Source organism: Oncorhynchus clarkii, chromosome 11 (assembly GCF_045791955.1).
Source record: "Oncorhynchus clarkii lewisi isolate Uvic-CL-2024 chromosome 11, UVic_Ocla_1.0, whole genome shotgun sequence".
NCBI classification, from domain to species: domain Eukaryota; kingdom Metazoa; phylum Chordata; class Actinopteri; order Salmoniformes; family Salmonidae; genus Oncorhynchus; species Oncorhynchus clarkii.
The window spans coordinates 9,080,717-9,090,077 of NC_092157.1; the positions used below are offsets into that span (position 1 = coordinate 9,080,717).

The 9,361-nt window shown below is 41.4% G+C and overlaps 1 protein-coding gene across 1 annotated transcript; it reads left to right on the plus strand.

Moving 5' to 3' along the window:
* Positions 1 to 3,573: 3,573 nt before the first annotated feature.
* LOC139420158 (sialic acid-binding Ig-like lectin 13) lies at positions 3,574 to 9,160 on the plus strand. Its single transcript, XM_071169943.1, has 7 exons — positions 3,574 to 3,622; positions 5,717 to 6,100; positions 6,228 to 6,533; positions 6,669 to 6,935; positions 7,662 to 7,773; positions 7,887 to 7,944; positions 8,289 to 9,160. The coding sequence occupies exons 1-7, from the start codon at positions 3,574 to 3,576 to the stop codon at positions 8,559 to 8,561; spliced, it is 1,449 nt and encodes a 482-aa protein (XP_071026044.1). The 3' UTR covers positions 8,562 to 9,160.
* The last annotated feature ends 201 nt before the right edge of the window (positions 9,161 to 9,361 follow it).

Genomic DNA, 9,361 nt, shown 5'->3' on the forward strand with positions numbered 1-9,361 from the left:
AAAATATGGCCTAAAACCAACTCACATATCCATTGATACTGAGTGTCAGCCTAAACTGCATCATTCCATTGTATTTTCATACATTTTATCCACATATAGGCAAAGCAGTTTCCACATAACTGAAATGAGCTTGTTAGTCCCTTTTTTGGCAGTCCCCCCATATCCCCATTCCCACCATATAGCAGCATCAGCGTAGTATAATGTCCAATAGTCAATACTTTCTCTCTTCTCTCTCTGAACCATCTGGTCCCTCCACCTCTCAATTCCTGACCTTGTCCTCCAGAGCCTTCAGCTCTCCCTCCACCTGTTAGGATTAGCTCAAATGCTAAAAGAATTTGACGTCAACTTTACAAAAGCTTTATCCCAACTAGACTTGACCGTTGTAGAGTGAGCCCATGTCCAACTTGCCTCCCAGTACCTGTTGGTCGGGGTCTCGGGTCTTTATTTTCATGCCACTTCAATAAGAAGTGATTTTGGTAGCAGGTTAGGGGCAGGGCTGGATTACCGAACGGCCCCAGATAGTATATGATGTCAAAATGTGTTGAATAGTGGGAAATTAGCTCGAAAAAAACAAAAAAAATTAAATATGTAAATATGCATCTCTGCACCATGGGTTGAAATGCTCTCCACACCATGGCAAAATGGGTTGAAATGCTCTCCACACCATGGCAAAATGGGTTGAAATGCTCTCCACACCATGGCAAAATGGGTTGAAATGCTCTCCACACCATGGCAAAATGGGTTGAAATGCTCTCCACACCATGGCAAAATGGGTTGAAATGCTCTCTGCACCATGGCAAAATGGGTTGAAATGCTCTCTGCACCATGGCAAAATGGGTTGAAATGCTCTCCACACCATGGCAAAATGGGTTGAAATGCTCTCCACACCATGGCAAAATGGGTTGAAATGCTCTCCACACCATGGCAAAATGGGTTGAAATGCTCTCTGCACCATGGCAAAATGGGTTGAAATGCTCTCTGCACCATGGCAAAATGGGTTGAAATGCTCTCTGCACCATGGCAAAATGGGTTGAAATGCTCTCCACACCATGGCAAAATGGGTGGAAATGCTCTCCACACCATGGCAAAATGGGTTGAAATGCTCTCCACACCATGGCAAAATGGGTTGAAATGCTCTCTGCACCATGGCAAAATGGGTTGAAATGCTCTCCACACCATGGCAAAATGGGTTGAAATGCTCTCTGCACCATGGCAAAATGGGTTGAAATGCTCTCCACACCATGGCAAAATGGGTTGAAATGCTCTCCACACCATGGCAAAATGGGTTGAAATGCTCTCCACACCATGGCAAAATGGGTTGAAATGCTCTCTGCACCATGGCAAAATGGGTTGAAATGCTCTCCACACCATGGCAAAATGGGTTGAAATGCTCTCCACACCATGGCAAAATGGGTTGAAATGCTCTCCACACCATGGCAAAATGGGTTGAAATGCTCTCCACACCATGGCAAAATGGGTTGAAATGCTCTCCACACCATGGCAAAATGGGTTGAAATGCTCTCCACACCATGGCAAAATGGGTTGAAATGCTCTCTGCACCATGGCAAAATGGGTTGAAATGCTCTCTGCACCATGGCAAAATGGGTTGAAATTCTCTCCACATCATGGCAAAATGGGTTGAAATGCTCTCCACACCATGGCAAAATGGGTTGAAATGCTCTCCACACCATGGCAAAATGGGTTGAAATGCTCTCCACACCATGGCAAAATGGGTTGAAATGCTCTCCACACCATGGCAAAATGGGTTGAAATGCTCTCCACACCATGGCAAAATGGGTTGAAATGCTCTCTGCACCATGGCAAAATGGGTTGAAATGCTCTCTGCACCATGGCAAAATGGGTTGAAATTCTCTCCACATCATGGCAAAATGGGTTGAAATGCTCTCCACACCATGGCAAAATGGGTTGAAATGCTCTCTGCACCATGGCAAAATGGGTTGAAATGCTCTCCACACCATGGCAAAATGGGTTGGAATGCTCTCCACACCATGGCAAAATGGGTTGGAATGCTCTCCACACCATGGCAAAATGGGTTGGAATTCTCTCCACACCATGGCAAAATGGGTTGAAATTCTCTCCACACCATGGCAAAATGGGTTGAAATGCTCTCTGCACCATGGCAAAATGGGTTGAAATGCTCTCTGCACCATGGCAAAATGGGTTGAAATGCTCTCCACACCATGGCAAAATGGGTTGAAATGCTCTCTGCACCATGGCAAAATGGGTTGAAATGCTCTCCACACCATGGCAAAATGGGTTGGAATGCTCTCCACACCATGGCAAAATGGGTTGGAATGCTCTCCACACCATGGCAAAATGGGTTGGAATTCTCTCCACACCATGGCAAAATGGGTTGAAATTCTCTCCACACCATGGCAAAATGGGTTGAAATGCTCTCTGCACCATGGCAAAATGGGTTGAAATGCTCTCTGCACCATGGCAAAATGGGTTGAAATGCTCTCTGCACCATGGCAAAATGGGTTGAAATGCTCTCTGCACCATGGCAGAACGTGTTGAAATGAAGGAAAGTAAGCTCAGGGTCCCAAATGCCCTCATCCAACCCTGGTTAGGAGAGCATTTTCCCTAAACCTAACTATTTAACCTGACCTTAACCTCAGGCTCTTAACATGCTAAGATAATTCTCCTAACCTGCTACATAAATTCTCATAAACTGCTATGAAAAAGTCGATTCCGCATCAAAGTGGAGTGAAAAGAGTGTCTCTGTGGCATCCAGCCCACCAGGCTCCTCTTTGCAAATAGACTTCAAAGAGGAAGTTGGTGTAGGAGAAGTTGAGTGGTGTGTGAGAATCACTCAGATACAATTACAGTCACTCTGTTTCATACCAAGTCTGTTTTTCATGTTGAAACATAATGTGACAACCATATGTTTTGTATCAAACTCGAATTTAACAAATTTAACTCTTGAATAAATTAATAGTGGATTTTGGTTCATGATTTAACTATATGTTTAAATCCCACACACATTCCCATTCAGGCCTGGGAGATAGAGGAGAGGAGATGGTTATAATGATGAAAGTTTAATTTGTTCTATTTATCAATGTGTCGGGGGCGGACTTAGTGATTTGGGGGCCAGTTTCAAAATACTGCTGACCTGTCCTAACCCTAGAAAGGGACAATAAATACTGAAGAATTGTTTGAAAATAATTTCTCATACACATATTAGGAAGTACGTCACAGTTGAGATGAGAGATATGCCACATGAATTTCAGCACTTTCGTTAGGCAGACCTCACTATGGGTGTGACAGTTTCTGCTGTAGACAGTTTACGTTACCGTCTAAGGCAAGTATCGACTTCTTCACTATATTTTCTGTTCATTTTAATGTTCAAAATAAATGAAAGGAGATTAATTCTGAGTAATGAGATTCATTATGTTCTAATGTACTGCTGTTTGTTCATGTATTAGCTTTACAACTGAAGGACATTGTGTATTTGATATGGGGATGGTTTAATGTGTTGTGTGAGTTAAGTTACTCCACCAGTAAGTGTATGTTTGTACTGTTTCAGGTGATCAGTGGTGTGTGAGTTTTCACATGGCTTGTCCTGAGAACATGTTTTTTCTCATTGGTCTCTTTATGTCAGGTGAGTCTTCCACACAACAACAACTAGTTATGAATCAGACATAAAGGAATAACCAGAAATCATGATATGTTATGGGGTGCGCTATATTCCAGCTTTTTAATTGTGTAGAAAAGTGTAAAGTTAATTCCTGATTAGTATATTTTAATAGTCTGGATTTAAACTGCTGTGTATCTCATGTATACTTGATTGTGTGTTTTGAAATGGTGGCACAACCAGTCATTGAAATTACTTTTTCACACAGAGGAATTGGGTGATGTATAATTTTGTTAATGAAATACATTAATAACTATAACAAAATGTGTTATTTGGTAACTCAAGTTCCCTTTATCTAATATTAGGTTTTTGGTTGAAGATCAGATAACATTCAGTGTTAAAAAAAGAGCAAAAATAGAGAACCAGAAAGGGGGTAAATTCTGGTTAGTTTCACTGTATGTTCATGTGAAACCGAGGTCAGCATGCGGCTAACAGAATAGCTTCCACCACTGTCCCTGTCACCATACAGGGCTAAAACCAGATTAGCATCAACATACATTATTCTTTCATTTAATTTCACATATATTTAATTGTTTCCAATTTCATTAAATGTTATAAAATTGTAATATTTTGGTTCATCCATAATGCATAATAAGCATCATCAACAGGGGGAACATATTGGTTGCACCATGATAAGATGTAGAAAGAATAGATTCATTTATAAGACTTCTTAATAAAAATAATTGTTCATAAGAAGGGCCTGAGATGAAAGTCAATATTCTGACCACTAGGGGTCAATGTTTTAAATAGGAACTCCAGTAGGCCTCCCTCTGTAGTAGTAGGATCTCCATGTTACCTCCTCTCCTTGGTAGAGCAACATGCTCAATACCTGTGTATTTGAGGGAGGAGATGGGATGGTTAGCTTCAACAAAGTGAGCTGCTACTAGATAATCAGTGTTCTTACAGCTATGCATTGTTTTAAATGTTTTTTTGTTTGTAATGAGTTGGCTTCCACATGAACATGTGATGAGATAGATTACTCCCTTTATCTTGCAAGAGATGATACCCCTAACAGGGATTTTTTGTCTGATTGCAAAATATGCCAGTGCTTTTCAGGATTGCTTTCATTTTCTCTGAACACTTGGTTACTTATTGCAAAATACTATTGCGTTGTTTTTCTTCTTTGGTTCACTATTTAGAAAATCCTCTCGTGGTTTTTGAGATATTTTCAGCATCGCAGCATCAAGAATTTCTTCCTTCTAGCCTCTGATTTTAAATGTATTTTTCATTTTCTTGGCATTGCTGTCAAAATCTGACTGTTGGCAACAGATTCATTTAACCCTGCTTAACTGGCTATATGGTAGACCATTCCTGAGGGGAAGGGGATGCATAATATCCCCACGTAGCAGGGTATTGAGGTCTGTTGGCTTTGTGTACAAGTCTGTATGTAATGCATCATTCTCTTTGATGATCCATAAGTCCAGGTAGTTAATTTTTCTCTCAACAGTGAACAGTGAATTTGAGATATTCAGAGCTCTCGTTTAGCAGAGTTTGGAATTAATTTAGTTCCTGCTGACTTCCTTCCCAGAGCACAAAGACAGCATCTATGTATCTCTTCCATGAGATGATTTTAGAAAGTAGGGGGTGTGTCTCTATGTTTTGTAAATGAGTGCCTCCTCAAATTGTACCACACACAGGTTTGCATAGTTGGGGGAAAAGGGGGAGCCCATGGCTACACCCCGAATTTGAATGATAAAGTCTGACTCAAAGATTAATTAGTTATTGGATAATACCAGTTCAGTGAGATACAAGATGCAATCATTAGCTGGAACAAGGGTAGGGTCTCTCTGCTGAAGGAAGTGTTGCAGGTAACAAAATATAATTTTAAAGTTTGCATTAAGGTGTCTGTAATAGAATATACTTGTCAAAAACGAATATAGACATTAATAAATGCATTTCTATAGCTTCCAACATCTGTTTTACACTGGAGGAGGAGTAACAAGATGGCTGTGCAGTTGCCTCCAAACAGAGGCCCCTGTCAGTCATCTAAGGTTAATACATATCATTAGACTGAACTGAAAATACATCAGAACCTCCCTGATGTTGTCCTTTATGTTGCAGGTGTTTTGGCATGTTTTGGTCAACGAGATTTGATCACCACAATGCCAGATAGACTGCATGGACTGACTCGCTCCTGTGTGCAAATCCAATGTTCATTTCATATTCATGACCCAAAGAATACATTTAACAGCACAATACTACCCTCTGGAGTGTGGATTAAAGAAAACTCAAACTTTGGTAATCATCCGGACAGAGTGATATTTAACAGTAGTAAGACAGTCAACAGATATCAAGGGAAGATAACTGGAAACATGTCCCAGAAGAACTGCACCACAGTCTTCTTCAATGTAACCACCAGTTACTCTGATATATACTTCTTCAAGATTGAGAGTCGACCATTCCGTGCAACAGATCCTGATAAGTCTGTTAAAATAGTTGTCAGTGGTAAGAGACAATTTATCTTTAAAACCATTTTTTTCCCAGTTTAGATTCCTTGCATCAAAGATAAGAGTTGAACAAGTGGACAGTTTAACTGTTAGTGTGAAATAGATTTATCTACAATGTATTACAGATTTGCCTTCCAGTCCCATCATTACTGTCTCAGGTGAGGTGAAGGAAGGGACCCCTGTCATTTTGAACTGCTCTGCTGTCGCTCCCTGTCCCGAACACCCCCCTGAGCTGACATGGACTCTCCCAACACAGTTCACAACTGAGAACCAACTGCATAAGAATCCAGACCAAACCAAATCAGTTCTCTCCACGGTGACCTTCACTCCGTCATATCTTCATCATGAGAAGAACATCACTTGTACTGCAGTCTACCCAGTAGGGACAAGCAACAAGACAGCTGAACATACCATGATGCTTAACGTTTCATGTAAGATTTAGTCACAGGTTCCTGTAGAATAGATCATTCTATCATGTTTCACTGATGATTGTAATATAGTGGTTTTAAAGAGACTATTCAATATACCATATCCAGATACATTCTAAATGAACTCCTCTCCCTCAGTCTCTCCTAAGGACACCTCGGCCTTCATCAGTCCAGCTGATCCAGTATTAGTGGGCAGCTGTGTTAATCTGACCTGCAGCAGTACAGCCAACCCTCCTGTGACAAACTTCACCTGGTTCCAGATCAGTGAGGGTAAAACAACACAGGTTGCATCTGGACAGAGTTACACCCTCAATGTGACTGTTGGTGATGGAGGACTATACTACTGTGAAGGAAGAAATAGTCACGGCTGTGGGAAGTCGAATGAAGTGCAGCTGGCTATAAAAGGTAAAATGGGCACGTAGGGCACAATCGTAGGTTAGATATACAATATATATTCAAAAGTATGTCGACACCCCTTCAAATGCGTGGATTCAGTTATTAAAGCCTCACATGTTGCTGACAGGTGTTTAAAATCGAGCACACAGCTATGCAATCTCCGTAGACAAACATCGGCAGTAGGATGGCAAATTCACTACCGAGTTCCAAACTGCCTTTGGAAGCAATGGCAGCACCAGAACTGTTTGATGAGGGCTTCATGAAATGGGTTTCCATGGCAGAACAGCCGCACACAAGCCAAAGATCACTATGTGCAGTGCCAAGAATCAGCTGCAGTGGTGTAAAGCTCACTGCCATTGGACTCTGGAGAAGTGGAAATCCGTTCTCTGGCGTGTTGAATATACGATTCACCATCTGGCAGTCCGGCGGACGAATCTGGGTTTTGATGGATTCCAGGTGAACACTACCTGCACCAAAGCATAGTGCCAACTGTAAAGTTTGGTGGATGAGGAATAATGGTCTGGGGCTGTTTGTCATGGTTTGGGCTGGGCCCCTTAGTTCCAGTGAAGGGAATTATTGAAGCTACAGCATACAATGACATTCTATATTCCATATTAATGCCCATGATTTTGGAATGAGATGTTTGACGAGCAGGTGTCCACATACTTTTGTTCATGTAGTGCACTTTAGAGATCTTTTTGTGAGAATTGACCATAATATGTGCTGTATTTTCAGGGCAAGAAGAGTCAAAAACCTCAGGGGTTGGTTTCTGGTTTCTGGTTTCTGGGGTTGCAGCAGGAACTCTGGGGGCCATTTTGCTTATCAGCCTGATCAGCCTTTTTGTATGGTAAGAACTATTCCTGGCATCAACGCAAAACAACTTTATTTCTGCTGTGTTTGTGCTTTAGCAAATGAAATCCCTCTCAGTGCATCCAGAATACCTTTCTAAATGTCTTCCAGGAGGAGAAACTCGAGGCTCCACGATGGACTTGAAAGGACAGACAGTCCACAGGGACAGGTGGGAATAAGGCTCAACTTACAAAACCATCAACAAAGTGTATCTAAGGAAGTACTGAATTAATGCTGAAACTATTTAAAGCCATGAGGTTAACATAGTTTCAGAGCAAGTTTAGGGGGAGATGACCATATCGAAAGCAATGCCACATCCTGTAATGACATGGAATGATAACAGAATGGCTGTTGGACTTTGACAGTGTTCACTGTCTTTACACCTGTCAGTTGAATTGACATTTTCATTGACATCCACTCAGTATGTGTTGTGTAACCTGCTGACCTTAGAGTTTTACACATTACTGAGCTTAGAGCTTTACACATGTTCCTCTCTCTGTGTTCTCTCCACAGAACTCCCCGGTTGGGACAGTGTGTACTAACCAGGCCACAGCCGGAGAGGAACCAGAGGAACCTGCAGAAGACCAGCCTGAAGAGATCCAATACGGTGACATAGACTTCTCCAAACTACAGACCAAAGAGACCCCAGCTGCAGCCCAGGACAGGGTCCAGGGACAGGAGAGTGAGTACGCTGAAGTCAATGTGACCGGGAGTAGGGCCCAGGAACCACCTCTTAACAACCTAGATGGGCTTTATGCACAAGTGAATAAAATAAGTGCTTGTTAATTATTTTTCCAATGGGTAGTAAGTGTTTTTATGTACAGTATTGTCATTGTGTATCTGTTTTCTATTGGTACTTGTGTTACATTTATAATTGTGTGCTCTTTGATTATCTGCATATTTGTAGAATTTGCTGGGATGAAAAGTGTTTAACTGTTACTATAGTGTTGATATGATGATGTAGGCTACTCTTTATTTTGGACCATTTATTTTGAGTGTTGAGTTCACAGAGCATCTGTTTAATGGGTTCCAGTATAGAGGAACTGCTGAGTTCAACTAGCTTACTGAAGGCAGTTTAAGACCATATAAAGTCAATGATGACTGAGGAGAGAAGACACAGTTAGTTGGAGAGACAGTGGTCTGATACAAGACAGGAAGTTGGGTGCAGTAAGTCGACATGATGGCAGAATGGTATTAACATCTAATAGTCACTGTTTATCTTCATCTTTTGTGCAGTTGCCAGAATAACAATTTGATCTATTTTCATTTTATATCTATTTAGAATTTATAGTTTCAGTTTTTATGTTGAGTGTTAAACAACATAATCAATTGAGACTGCATTTCAGGTTGTTGATTAATTGCCCTGTAATAAAAACCTTTACATTTAATTTCCATGACATCTTTTGGTGTTATTGGTTCCTCTGCAACTGGATCCTGGACTTCTTGATGGGCCGCTCCCCAGGTGGTAAGGGTAGGAAACAACACATCTGCCTCTCTGATACTCAACACGGGGGTCCTTCAAGGGTGTGTGCTTAGTCCGCTCCTGTACTCCCTGTTCACCCATGACCGTGTGGCCAAGCACGACT

What these genes read in the sequence shown, in the direction of transcription:
- LOC139420158 (XM_071169943.1), top strand. Translation starts at nt 3,574, where the DNA reads ATGGCTTGTCCTGAGAACATGTTTTTTCTCATTGGTCTCTTTATGTCA. An exon ending in AGTGCAGCTGGCTATAAAAG is followed by an intron (nt 6,936 to 7,661) that starts GTAAAATGGGCA and finishes CTGTATTTTCAG; the next exon opens with GGCAAGAAGAGTCAAAAACC. An exon ending in CTGATCAGCCTTTTTGTATG is followed by an intron (nt 7,774 to 7,886) that starts GTAAGAACTATT and finishes AATGTCTTCCAG; the next exon opens with GAGGAGAAACTCGAGGCTCC.